Source organism: Natator depressus, chromosome 10 (genome assembly GCF_965152275.1).
Source record: "Natator depressus isolate rNatDep1 chromosome 10, rNatDep2.hap1, whole genome shotgun sequence".
Lineage (NCBI taxonomy): Eukaryota > Metazoa > Chordata > Testudines > Cheloniidae > Natator > Natator depressus.
In genome coordinates, this window is record NC_134243.1 from 32,888,639 (window position 1) to 32,902,586 (window position 13,948).

At 43.2% G+C, this 13,948-nt stretch overlaps 1 protein-coding gene across 2 annotated transcripts in view; it reads right to left on the reverse strand.

The window, feature by feature from the left end:
• CREBBP (CREB binding lysine acetyltransferase) overlaps positions 1-13,948 on the reverse strand; it is a 177,942-nt gene that overhangs the window by 66,053 nt on the left and 97,941 nt on the right. For both annotated transcript variants that reach the window (XM_074965683.1, XM_074965684.1), the window contains exons 6-9: positions 10,514-10,756; positions 9,671-9,770; positions 8,897-9,043; positions 8,098-8,215 (exon numbers count right to left, since the gene is read on the reverse strand). In XM_074965683.1, the coding sequence (XP_074821784.1) occupies positions 8,098-8,215; positions 8,897-9,043; positions 9,671-9,770; positions 10,514-10,756 (608 nt within the window). The remainder of the gene's footprint in view (positions 1-8,097; positions 8,216-8,896; positions 9,044-9,670; positions 9,771-10,513; positions 10,757-13,948) is intronic.

Genomic DNA, 13,948 nt, shown 5'->3' on the forward strand with positions numbered 1-13,948 from the left:
AGCCATAAGTCCTCCATGCTGGTTAGTGTAATACAGCACTGTGGCTTGGGCAGGTTTAATTAAAGAGTAAGCTTTTTGGGGAAAAGACCATCTTTCTGCTGTATATTTTTTTACATTACCACAACACAATTAATGAATAAATAATAATTTGGAACTGGTAAGAGGGAGAAAGCCTCACAGGCTAGATGAATAATTCTTAGACTCATCTGATATGTATCATCGAGCCCTATGGAGCCCACAAGCCTTGAAGAGTGTCGTTATCAAGATGGACATGCCAGCCCATTCAAAAGATGTCTGAATATTACTACCGATATTATTGGTATTCAAGAAGCAGTGACTGGGGCCCCCTGTTCTAGTCACAGTAGAGTAAGATCACTCTTACATGAAAGAGCTTACACTCTAAATAGAGAAGACAAAAAGGGTGGAAGAAAGGGATATAACACATAAGCAGAGTGAACAGAGTATTGGTTTGCAGATATCCATATTAGTTTCAGGGCTGTCGATTAATCGCAGTTAACTTGTGTAATTAACTCAAAAAAATTAATCGCGATTTAAAAAAACTGATCGCGATTAATTGTGCTGTTAAACAACAGAATACAAATTGAAATTATTTAAATATTTTTGATGTTTTTCTAATTTTCAAATATATTTCAATTACAACACAGAATACAAAGTGTTCAGTGCTCACTTTATATTTTTTATTACAAATATTTGCACTGTAAAAATGATAAAAGAAATTGTATTTTTCAATTCACCTCATGCAAGTACTGTAGTGCAATTTCTTTATCATGAAAGTGCAACTTACAAATGTATTTTTTTGTTCCATAACTGCACTCAAAAACAAAACAATGTAAAACTTTAGAGCCTACAAGTCCACTCAGTCCTACTTCTTGTTCAGCCAATTGTTAAGAGAAACAAGTTTGTTTACATTTATGGGAGATAAGGCTGCCCACTTCTTAATTACAATATCACCTGAAAGTGAGAACAGGCATTCGCATGGCACTGTTGTAGCTGGCGCTGCAAGATGTGTGTGCCAGATGCGCTAAAGATTCATATGCCTCTTCATGCTTCGGCCATCATTACAGAGGACATGCTTCCATGCTGATGATGCTTGTTAAAAAAATAACGCGTTAATTAAATTTGTGACTGAACTCCTTGGGGGAGAATTGTATGTCTCCTATTCTATTTTACCCACATTCTGCCATATATTTCATGTTATAGCTGTCTCGGATGATGACCCAGCACATGTTCATTTTAAGAACGCTTTCACTGCAAATTTGAAAAAATGCAAAGATACCAATGTGAAATTTCTAAAGATAGCTACAGCACTGGACCCAAGGTTTAAGAATCTGAAGTGCCTTCCAAAATCTGAGAGGGATGAAGTGTGGAGCATGTTTTCAGAAGTCTTAAAAGAGCAACATTCTGATGCAGAAACTACAGAGCCCAAACCACCAAAAAAGAAAATCAACCTTCTACTGGTGGCATCTGACTCAGATGATGAAAATGAACATGCATTAGTCCTCACTGCTTTGGACTGTTATTGAGCAGAACCCGTCATCAGCATGGATGTATAACTCCTGGAATGGTGGCTGAAGCATCAGGGGACATATGAATCTTTAGCGCATCTGACATGTAGTGGCTACAACAGTGCCATGCAAACGCCTGTTCTCACTTTCAGGTGAAACTGTACACAAGAAGCAGGCAGCATTATCTCCTGCAAATGTAAATAAACTTGTTTGTCTGAGCAATTGGCTGAACAAAAAGTAGGACTGAGTGGACTTGTAGGCTGTAAAGTTTTATACTGTTTTATTTTTGAATGCAAGGTTTTTTTGTACATAATTCTACATTTGTAAGTTCAACTTTCATGATAAAGAGACTGCTCTACAGTACTTGTACTAGGGAACTGAAAAATACTATTTCTTTTGTTGTTTACAGTGCAAACGTTTGTAATACAAATAAAGTGAGCACTATTCACTCTGTATTCTGTGTTGTAATTGAAATCAATATATTTGAAAATGTAGAAAACATCCAAAATATTTAAATAAATGGTATTCTATTATTGTTTAATAGCGCAATACTTTTTTTAAATCACAATTAATCACAATTTTTTTAATCACTTGACAGCCCTATTTATTCTGTATATTTTAAAATTTTGGGTGCGTTTTTGCTTATTTTATTTTATTTGTTATATATGTACACAGTCGCCAACTTCTCATGGCACTGGTGGGTGCTCATGCCCCCCCTCCGCCCCCATTCCAACCCCTTCCCCCAAAGTCCCCGCCCCCTCCCTGCCCCTACTGGACCCCTCCCCAAATTCCCACCCCGGCCCCGCCTCCTCCCCTGAGCACGCCAAGTTCCCCCTCCTCCCTCCCAGATGTTTTGCAGCAGCAAGCGCTGGGAGGGAGGGGGGAAAAGTGGGCACGCAGCGCACTCGCGGAGGAGGTGGGGGGGGGAGAGTCGGTGTCTATGTATATGAAAGAGCATGTGAGAAGGGGGAAGGCAGAAGGGGATTAACTAGAAAGAGAAACAAAGGAAAGGTGGGAGGGGAAAGAGCATGAAAGGTATGTGAAGGGAGGATGAAAGGAAATGACTGAAGGAAGGAACTTGAGCAGTCAAGTCAGCCAGCAGAGGAAAAAGAATGCTTAGAGTCACTGTAAAATGCACAGTGTGATCACATCAATATCAAAAAGTATGTTTAATCTGTTTCTGAACTTATGCCTACAATCTTGAGTCTCAGGCTGGCTCTGCCCTGGCAGCTTCTCCTTTCCCAACTCCATATGGCGGAGGGAGATGTGGGGCTACATGAGGTATAACATCCCCCAAAGGGCATTAGGGGTCTTCAAGACACAGTTTGGGTACAGAGTGTACATGGAAGGGGAGTGGGTTGCATCAGTTTGCAAAGGAGGTAACAAGGAAACTCCCTGACAAGGATATTCCTCCACAGTCCACCACAGCAGCAAGTTTTGACTCCTCTTGAGCTATCCATATGTCAGGATAAGGATGATATAATTTTTTGCAGATAGCCCTACACAGATGTCAGACACAGACTGACATACAATATCACCTAGATGCAAAAAGGTATGAGGCCCAACTGCCACAAGGAAGAATTATATGCTTCGCCAACATTGTGATCTCAGATAATACTCATGGTATGGAATCTGTCCTTTGGAGAGAGGACCTTCAAGGATTCTCTCGGGGTTCCAATTAACTCTGTCCTTTATGGGTTGAAAGTAAATCTTATAGTCTATGAGAAGTCTCAGGGACCGGAAGACTTTCTGAATTGGCAAAAGCTTTTTTGATAAGCCAAGCATCTAAATAAGGGTAGTCTTAAATATCTGAAGAAAACAGCCACCACAGGCAGAGATTTGTGGCTTTCTACAGAAATCAAAGTAACCCAAACAATACTGCTATGGGTAGTGGTAGTGGTTCCCCCAATCTTCCTTCCCTCTAAATCTGTAGATTCTTCCCAGGAACTGGATGGACCGAGAAGGGGAAGTGGGCATCCTTCAAGTAGAGAACCTCAAACCAATCCTATGGACTTAAAGGTATAATAGAGACTAATGTCAACACATGGAACTTCAGTTTTTGGAATATTTTACCTCAGATGCATTATGGGAGGTAGAATCATTTTGCTCTTTTGGGTATCAGAAAATAACTAGTGTAGAGCCCTTTTCCCCCCATATGGGTGAGGGACCAACTCTATGATTCCAATTTGGAGAAGTAAGAAGACTGCTCCATAGCACTTTCATTATAACAATTCCTGAAAAAGAATGTGTGGCAGAGAAGATGGGGGTCTAAGGCCAGAGTGGAATAGGATGGCGAGAGCTGTTCTTAGGACCCCACCACATTATTCTACTTCTGTTCACAGAATCATAGAATATCAGGGTTGGAAGGGACCTCAGGAGGTCATCTAGTCCAACCCCCTGCTCTAAGCAGGACCGATCCCCAATTAAATCATCCCAGCCAGGGCTTTGTCAAGCCTGACCTTAAAAACTTCTAAGGAAGGAGATTCTACCACCTCCCTAGGTAACGCATTCCAGTGTTTCACCACCCTCCTAGTGAAAAAGTTTTTCCTAATATCTAACCTAAACCTCCCCCACGGCAACTTGAGACCATTACTCCTTGTCCTGTCCTCTTCTACCACTGAGAATAGTCTAGAACCATCCTCTCTGGAACCACCTCTCAGGTAGTTGAAAGCAGCTATCAAATCCCCCCTCATTCTTCTCTTCTGCAGACTAAACAATCCCAGTTCCCTCAGCCTCTCCTCATAAGTCATGTGTTCCAGACCCCTAATCATTTTTGTTGCCCTTCGCTGGACTCTCTCCAATTTATCCACATCCTTCTTGTAGTGTGGGGCCCAAAACTGGACACAGTACTCCAGATGAGGCCTCACCAATGTCGAATAGAGGGGTACGATCACGTCCCTCGATCTGCTCGCTATGCCCCGACTTATACGTCCCAAAATGCCATTGGTCTTCTTGGCAACAAGGGCACACTGCTGACTCATATCCAGCTTCTCGTCCACTGTCACCCCTAGGTCCTTTTCCGCAGAACTGCTGCCTAGCCATTCGGTCCCTAGTCTGTACCTGTGCATTGGGTTCTTCCGTCCTAAGTGCAGGACCCTGCACTTATCCTTATTGAACCTCATCAGATTTCTTTTGGCCCAATCCTCCAATTTGTCTAGGTCCCTCTGTATCCTATCCCTGCCCTCCAGCGTATCTACCACTCCTCCCAGTTTAGTATCATCCGCAAATTTGCTGAGAGTGCAATCCACACCATCCTCCAGATCATTTATGAAGACATGAAGATATGTTGTCACAGAGTGGAATTGATGGTCCTCAAAGGAGAAAGGTAAAAATCCACAAGGACGACTATATATAGAGTCCATTTTTTTTTTTTTTTACTGGAACTAAATGCAGCAGATGAATTCCCCAATGGGACCTCTGGTAAGAATGCTTGGACCACTACCTGAAAAAAAGAGTGCATCTGAGTTGACATCTGGCCCAAAGGTTGGGAAGAGATGAGTGGATTTCTGTCTTATTGACAGAGTGTAGAGACTGTCAGGGGGCTTATTCTTTCACCCACTTACTTCCCTGGTTTTACTATATAGTCTGTAGTCAATCAGGTGTGTGCGTGGGGGAAATGGGAACAGGGAATTGGGGTGGGGAAACTGGAATCATGTTTTGCTAAAGGGGGAAATGGGAACAGGGACACAGGTAAGCCTCTGTGGTGTCAGAGCTGGGAAGGGGGACACTAAGGAAGGAAACTGGAATCATGCTTGCTGGAAGTTCACCCCAATAAACATCGAATTGTTTGCACCTTTGGACTTCGGGTATTGTTGCTCTCTGTTCATGCGAGAAGGACCAGGGACGTAAGTGGGTGAAGGAATAAGCCCCCTAACAGAGACCAAGAGATCTGAGGTTTGCCTGGGAATCCTTCGTCTTCTGTCTCTATACTAAAAGACATCAGGATTCTCAAATGGAAAGTGTTCCATTTGTGTCTGACCATTGGCTCTTTAGCTAAGAGCATCACAATCCTGCCATTGCACTGATCTGGCAGAAGCATTAAATGGATGTCCACAGTGTGTGTTTGGACACCATCTGCCACAAGACTTACACTGCATCTTGTTAGTGACTAGGATGTAGGCAGCCATGCCTAGTGGTTAGAGCAGGAGTCGGTAGCCAGGAATTGGAGCCCAGAGTCACAGCTGGAGTCAGAGGCCAGGCACCAGAACCAAGGGTCAGAGCCTATCAGAAGTCAGAGTACAGTGTGCCTGGAGCGAGGCAACGCTGGGACAAGGCAGGAGAAACACTGGGAACAAGCACGCACAAGAGCTATTGAAGCTGTGGGCAAATGCTCTGAGCAGCCAGTGCCCTTCTGCTGCTGGTGGTCTTAAGAGCATGTCTGTTGATGCCCTCAGCCAACTGGGTTGTTTGGACCCAGTGGCACTCAAACTGGCTGGTAACAGGTAACCAGCTAACAGGTAACAAGGCTAGCTGCAGGTCATCAGCAGGGAGCTGATCCAAGAAGTGCATCATTTCATCCCAGACAGGGAGCCCGTACTTTGCTATTACTGCCTGGAAGCTGGCAATCCTCACCTGGAGTGTGGCTGAGGAACATCACACACACACACAGGTCATGTCCCAGGAGAACCAGCTGCTTAGCATCTTCCTCCTTAGGCATGGGCTTAGGGACTTCAGTCTGGTAAGAGTTTTCATTCATGGTTACCATTGCTGGACACATTTATGCTGCTTTGGCAGGCTTGAAGAAGTGGCTTTCACCCCATGCCCAACATTGAAACCAGATGCTCAGTACCTCAGTCGACCAGACTTTGAATTCCCCCACCACTAGTAGTTTGAGGCAACTATCCAGATTTTTATGGGTTCAGAGAAAGTGAGGAAGACTGAGTACCAGTCCTTGTTATGACCTTCTTCCAGGCACCACAGATAAGTATTGGTAACTGATATCACAGCATCTTATGAAGCACACGGATTAAAGCTAGCTTTCTTAGCCACCTCAGACATGGTGGTGATTGAGTCAATGCTCCTGCAGAAATCCTAATAAGGCTGCAAACAGGGGAAGGGTAAGCAGCCTAACAGGGCTAGGATCCAGCAGAACGATGTCTTCAATGGCATGGACAGAGAAAAGCCTTTAAAAGTGTTCTTTAAAATTACTATTTACAAGTAAGAGAGGTCAAACGAAAGGGAAAAGGAAGGACAAAGCCAGCCACGGAACCATCAAAGATGCTGGGCTAAGCACTCCAAGCCCAATGCACTTTCAAGCAGTCAGAAGAAACTGAAGTGCAGTTGGGCCTACTGCCAAAAATTAAAGTAGGGGGAGTGATCCCAGCAGACATGGCTTGTGGAAGCTTCTGAACTAGTTTGCTAGAGGGAGACATCCAAAGAGCGAGGATCCATTTCCACAATTCTTGAAAGAAAATACTGGAACATTTTAGCACTACTTTGAGATATACAGGAAGTTCCTATGCACTTACATTTAGAGCACTGGTTCTCAATCTTTTTGGGCTCAGAACCCAATTGTAAATGTTTATGGCCTGTCACAACCTAGTAAATAGTCTGCGGGTAGAGGCCCTGGGGCAGAGCCGTAACTTGACGTTTTAGCTCCTGGGGCAAGTAAGCATAGTTGTGCCCCCTACTAGAGGAGGAACATGGTGGTGGGGTCACATGATCCCGATTTTTTGGTTGCATCCCTACAACCCAGACAGGATCAGTGGCTCACTGAGATGAGTCAGGGGGTGGAGGTAGCACTTCCTCCCCAAGCCCTGCCGTATGGGGCTGGCCTAAGCCACCCCTGGGGCTTTGTTGTCCCACTCACCTCGCCCTGGTTATAACCATGCCCTGGGGTGGTTTTGGTAAGATCCTGCCCCCCCCCCCCCGGGGGGGGGGGGCGGGTTTGAGTCCTGCCCAGAACTCACCCCACAAACCTATACTGTGGGACTGGCTGGGCTTGGCTCTCTGCTTGGGGTGTTGCAACCTTCAGGGTTGCGGTGCCGCTCAGGTTTGGCCCTGCCCCTTGACTGGACCAAACCTATGTGAGTGGAGCTGTCACCTGGCTCATGGGGTTGCAGCGCCACTCATTCAAATTTGGCCTACCTGGACTCCCATCATCATGATGGCTGGGCCAAACTTGAGTGGTGCTGGGACCCCAGAGGTTGCAATGCCTGGCACAGGGAAGTGAGCCCAGCTAGCTCTGTGGGATAGGAGCCACAGGAGCTGTCACGTGACCCCCCTGAAACATTCTGGCAACCTAATTTTGGGTCCCCACCCATAGGTTGAGAAACCCTGATTTAGAGGGCCTGCTTCCTCTCCGCAGATAGGAAGATACTCCCAGTAGTGATCTGGTTTGGTGGATGAATGGGGTATGATAATTGGGACTGCAAAAACCACCTAAGCAGTTGAATTTGTTAGGTTTTCTGCTATAAAACAAGGTAATATACACTGAAAGCACTGGGAGATTTTCTGCCATGTAGTGAAATGAAAAGAAAGGTTTTTAGCAAGTTTCATTGTACGTGTCAGTTTTAAAATATGAACAGTTCACTAAAGTGTAGTGAATGCCTGGTATGTATGAGTAACATACCCTACTGTTAGCAGATTCATACATATCCCCTTCCACTTTCCTGGCATAAGCCACCAAGTTCTCCATGCGGCGATCCTTCAGTGCTGCTGGGTCAGGGGTGGGAAAGATGGCTTGGACACTATAGGGGAAAAAATATATATAATCCATCTCTTTAAATGTACATTTAGAATTCTTTACAATTGTTAAAGTTTGTATACACATAACATATATTAACACTATTTAAGAGAGAGAACCACTGTCCAACCATTCCCCCACAATTATTTAAGTGAATTTAGTAATGGTGAAATGTGTTTAGACTGTCAACGCAAGTGAATGAAGTCCTTTATTTACAAAACAGGTACAGCAAGGGCGGAGGCAATGCATGTTTGCCAGCACTATCCTCAGAACCTGAAACATGAGCTGGAGAGAAAATAGGGTTAAGAAGGTAGCTCAGTCTCTAAGGCCATCTGCTGAGATTTCCTGCAGGGCACCGATCAGTGCAAACTGTGATGGTGGTTTTTATGGTGTGTACATTTCCCCAACAAGAACCGAACCAAGACCACCAAATCATGTAGGCCTTCAACTATCAGGTGCTCACTTTTCAGTTGCTATAATAATCCCATTACCAATCTTTTGAGCCACTGAGTCTCAAGATACGGATACATCAAATTACATTAGTTAGTGATATTTCAATTGGTTACATCAAAATCTACCGATTCGGTTCCCACAATTTCCCAACTCAGACACTTCCATACAGCAAGTCACTAATCAAGGAATGTAAATATTTAGGAAAAAGTCTCCCATTATGGTAAATACTTACAGTTTATGGACCAAGTGATTGCGTAGGTCTTGAGTGACATGTTCATGCCATGCTTTCCTTACCCCCGTACTGGAAGGAGGTGCAGCTGTTGGCAACGAGCTGAGGTTTCCAACATTGCCAGAATTTGTGCCATCATTCATTAGTGGACTGAAATGGAAGATGAACAAGGGAATGTTATAGCTTGGAACACAATTGCCCATTTCATATATGAAATAGAAGAATTATTTTTAAAATAAATTTTCTTCACTGATAGCTACAGTTACAAAGATTTTAAAATCAAACTGTGAAGCCATCAAACTGCAATATAAAAAGGAACAAAATCATGGAATTTGAGGGCAGAAAAGGAAACTGCTACCACTCCAGAGGTTTCACTGATGCTACTCGCCATTGGCAAGAGGCTCATTAATTTAATTCTTTTAAAACTGCTTAGGTGTTGAGAGATATTGGAACAAAGATGAAAGGACAGGCAATCTATGAGATACAGAATCATAGCTGTTAAGTATACAGAACAAGTACATAAAAGAATAAAATATTCTACTTTTGGAAATGCATTTCCAAAGCAAAAGTGTGAAGAAAAATTGTGTTGGGAAGTGTGCAGGTTTGAAATGGCAATGGGGGTGGGAGAATGTGTGGCCAAAGAGTAGCATTCATTGTTACAACAGAAGACACAATGGCGATACAATCATATTGCAGAATGCATATTCTTCATTTAAAAACTTACACTCCATGCAAACAAATCTTTAACTTAGCAAGAATATAAAACGTGTGCATTACTTCGTTGTCCCCAGGGATGTTGGAAGAGCAGTTTCTGAGATTAGACTAGCTTGCTGATCTGTTGTTATCCCTCCTGCAGAAAGGTTCATCTGGTTAGCTCCTTTGGGAAAAAAATGAAACAGAACTGGTATAGAAGGTTGCTTAGGTATACGTCAGAGTTTTGATAATAAATGTCAATTAAATGGCATTTTGGTCTTAGTTAAGAAATGAGAAATAAACATATTTTTGTTACATCAGGTAAACACGTGTTCATGAACATCTAATTCTTGTGGCGTGTTTCTTTAAATAAACTACTCAGATGAAAATTAGAAATCCTATAATTTTTGGCACACCTGTTTTCATTATAAAAACTGACAGTTCAAATTCTAAACTCATGAGATCGGAGATGAGCTTGCATAACCACAAGAGAGAACATAAGAGTACTGACAATTTATCCATCATATTAACTTAGTCTATCCAGTATCTGCTGAAGTGGAACAATCTTAAAATGAGTTATTTTCATGCTTTATTAAACAAGATAAAGTCCATAAGGAATTATGCCTAAATACAAACAGTACTGTGAGCAACAACAAAATCTGAGAGATGTTTAACTGCTAATCATACTTTTCCGAAAGTAGCTATCATTAGCTATATCTGGCATAAACGGAACCTCCTAATTTTCTAACAGATTGAACGAAACTATGCTTAAAGATAAAACTTTGTTTCATTACTCAGTCTAAACAAAAAAGTCTTTATCTATATGCAATCATATCGGTATGCCTGAACTTTCCTCATTTTCTGGATTAGGCTGCAATTAAATTTATTATTACAGAACATATTTCTACTGCTATTTTCTTCACCTACCTAATGGATTTATGGTCCTCATTTGCTGGTGAGCTTGAGGCTGTGCAGGTTGTTGGCCTTGTACCTGTGGCTGCAACTGCGTCTGTGGCTGGTTGCCATACGGCAGTCCAAGAGCAGCATAGGCTCGCTGCATGGAGCTGGGATCAATCGGATTAGGATTACTTAATGAAGGAGTAGTCTGTTGGCCTGTTCCAACAGAGCCAATAGAATTCTGCATTCCACCAGCTGGAGACCCTAGAAGGGCTAAAAAGGAGGTGGAGTGGGGGGGTTAAGGAGGTAAGAGGAAAAAGTCAAAATGAGATTGATACAGCAATAGAAGGCATCTTTTATGCAAGTAAATGAAACATGTAACATACATATACATATACATATAAGTTTAAATACACTTGGGCTTCCCTGTCATCTGAAGAGCAAAACTAGAGAAACACAAGCTTCAATCCTACACAATATGAGCCTCTCTTGCCTTGAAGTACTGATTTTACGTTCAAGACCAAACCAGCTGCCTAATGCATGTACAGTCAAAGGAGAGGAGAGAGAAACTTCAAGCAGAAAAGCACATAATTATTATAATTCTTAAAAAAAAAAAAAAAATCTACTGGCCCATTTCTTGGGTTAGAGCCAGTGTAAAGATGTCAATTGTGCTGGCAACCTAGCTTCTAGGTGTATCTGACAGAGTTATTCACTTTCCTTTCAAATGGATTCTTAAAGGAGACACAGGATTTGAGGGCAAATTCCATCTTGTACACCTTCCTGAACGACCTTGGGATTGTTGTAGAAGCATGTAGATCAGCACAATTCATCTTGACTATCTTTATGACAGAAAGGTGAACTGGAAGGGAGCCATCTCTGGAGCCTCCTGCAGGAAAATATCATGGGTGTCTCACTCCCCATTATGGTAAGTTTGAGTGCCTCAGTCACGTGGGAAACTAGGTAAGCCCACTCCTCTAGAGAGGGGCATTTGGGTGACTTAGATCTGGAGGATCTTCTTCCAGCCCTCCTGTGTCCACTTTCCCTTCATCTTCTGAAGAGGCCTGTCTGGCCACCTTTTTTTTTTTTTTTTGGGGGGGGGTGGGGGGGCGGGGGCACACACAAGACTCTTCCAGAAGAGAGTCCTTTTCTTACCTCTTCCCCAAAAGGCCTGTCCCCTGGCATTACCAATTTTCTCCACCTGGAGAGGCAAGCAAACTGTGTCACAAGTCGGGTGGAGTACAGCTCCCTTTAAAGGGCCCAGATACTAAGTGACATCAGTTTTTTGAAGACTCTGTAGGCCTGCCTCAAAAACTCAACACAGAACCTGAGGCAGCAGCTGGAAGAGGAGTCAATCCCTTCATGTCCACAGTTCTGAGCTTCTAGGAACCGGATTGTGAGGCTGACAGGATATGTGAAGATGCCTCATCTTCGGCCCTGGGGGCTGGGAAGCATAAATCGTATCAAAGTGTGCCAGAGTGTCTTTAGGATCAAAAAACCTAACACTTCCAGATCCAGACCCAGCTGAGTGCGACCAGCATCTCACACTGGATTCCGCTGGCATTTCTGCTCAAGACAGATACTTACATGGCCTCCTCTAAGAAGCTTAGTCTGAGTCAGCTCTCCTGGCTGTAACAGATCTGAGTAGAAATGGATTTATGAATTGAGCACCAATCTGAAAGGTACCAGTCTCTTAAACCAATGACACATCCTATGTGGTTCTCCATGACAGATGTTAAACTCTCACATGAGGGGCACTGTTTGAAGCCTACTGTCTTAGTTTCTGCTGCTACTGGAGCACCCACATCAGTGCTGAGGAAACTCAATGGAGCCTAAAGAAAATTTAAACACCCAACAGAGGAAAACTAACACTGTTTTTAACAACAATTAACTATTTTACTGAAAAAGCAAAGCTTTCCCAAGGGGAAGAGAAGAAGAGGACTAAGTGAAGCAATGGACATCATTTCTAGATTGTTGCTAATGATGGTCAAGAGGAAGAGAGTGGTAGTTGGGGTTATGCCCCTTTATATGCCCTGAGATAGTGGGACACTAGCATATAGGCAGCACGCATGCAGTTTCGAAAGACAGTACTTCAAAAGTTCCAAGCTTATGTGCATGCTTATCAAAGCAGGTAAAACTTGAAGCAATAGTGTTCTTTTTCTTCTTTTAAAAAGAATACTTCCAACCTATGTCCATGACACTTGCTCACAGTCCAAGTCTCCTCCTGGCTTCCAGTCCCAGTCTTCGTCCCTAAGCAGATCCAGCTTGTCCTCCCCACCACCTGGCTTCCAGACCCATAGTCCTTGCCCAACCAATCCCATTCTCCACCCCCAGCTCTTAGTCCCAGCTTCACTGCCCAAGCAATCCCAGACTACTCCTCATCCCTCCACTACATCCTCCCCACCAACTTCCGGTCACAGTTTCTCTCCCCGAACTCCAGTCCCACCCACCCTTCTCTCCCTCACCCTCACTTTTGTCCCCTTTTCAGTTGAATCAGACCATTTCCTCCTCAGACATGATGCTTAGGTGCCAGCATGGGATCATTAAGAGTATAGGAAATACAGATTCTCTGCTCTCAGTTCTCGTGCCGGCCCCACCCTGGCCCAGAGAAACTGGGAGCATTCATTACAGGGTAAGTCTTCTTGTCCCCGCAGCCCTTGGCTGCAGCATGTGCAGTTGCTGTATGAGGATGACACTTGTGAATGCCAATCACATGTAGGAGCTGTGAGGGGATGAAGAGTGCTCAGTTGCTCTGTAGTGATGGCGTATGCGAGGCTGGGCAGCACTAGGAGTAGTGAGAGGTTCATGTAGGCCTAGTGAGTACAGAATCTTGAGATTTAACTGCTAAAAATCAAAGAAGTCTCTGCTGAGACTGTGTGAATTGCAATTTTTCATAGGTTCGTAAACTAGTCATAATTTGCATAAATTTGCAAGGGACAGAAGTCATCTTTTTGACATCCCCTTGCCAAATTAAGTCCCTACTTCAAAGCATTGGGGGCACCAGACATGTCCAAAGGTCAAGATTTTTGTTTTTTGTTTTTTAAATATGGGCACAGCAATGCATTTCCCCCTACCTTCATTCTTGGACATTCCTTAACCATTTAATCTGAAATTTTCCAAAAAGAGTTCAAGCTGATGGCAGACACTTGGCATGGAAAACTTTAGTCCAAATGGATAAAAGCTTTTCAAGGTATAAGCAACTGAAAACAGGATCTTATAAGAGAAAGTGTCATACAACCTTAATAATAGGTGGTGCTACCTCTAATAATAAAAATAAGTACTTAAGATTACATTTATATCAAGGATGTAGTTGAGATCAGACACATACATTCCTTGTAGAAAATCCAAACACTCAGAGACTTAAGTAAAATACCCTAAAAAGATATAGCTCAACACCACACATTTGATAAGCACGTGAGGCACTGGATTCTTGCCACAATGCAGAGGGCTCCAGAAATGAAAAAGTTT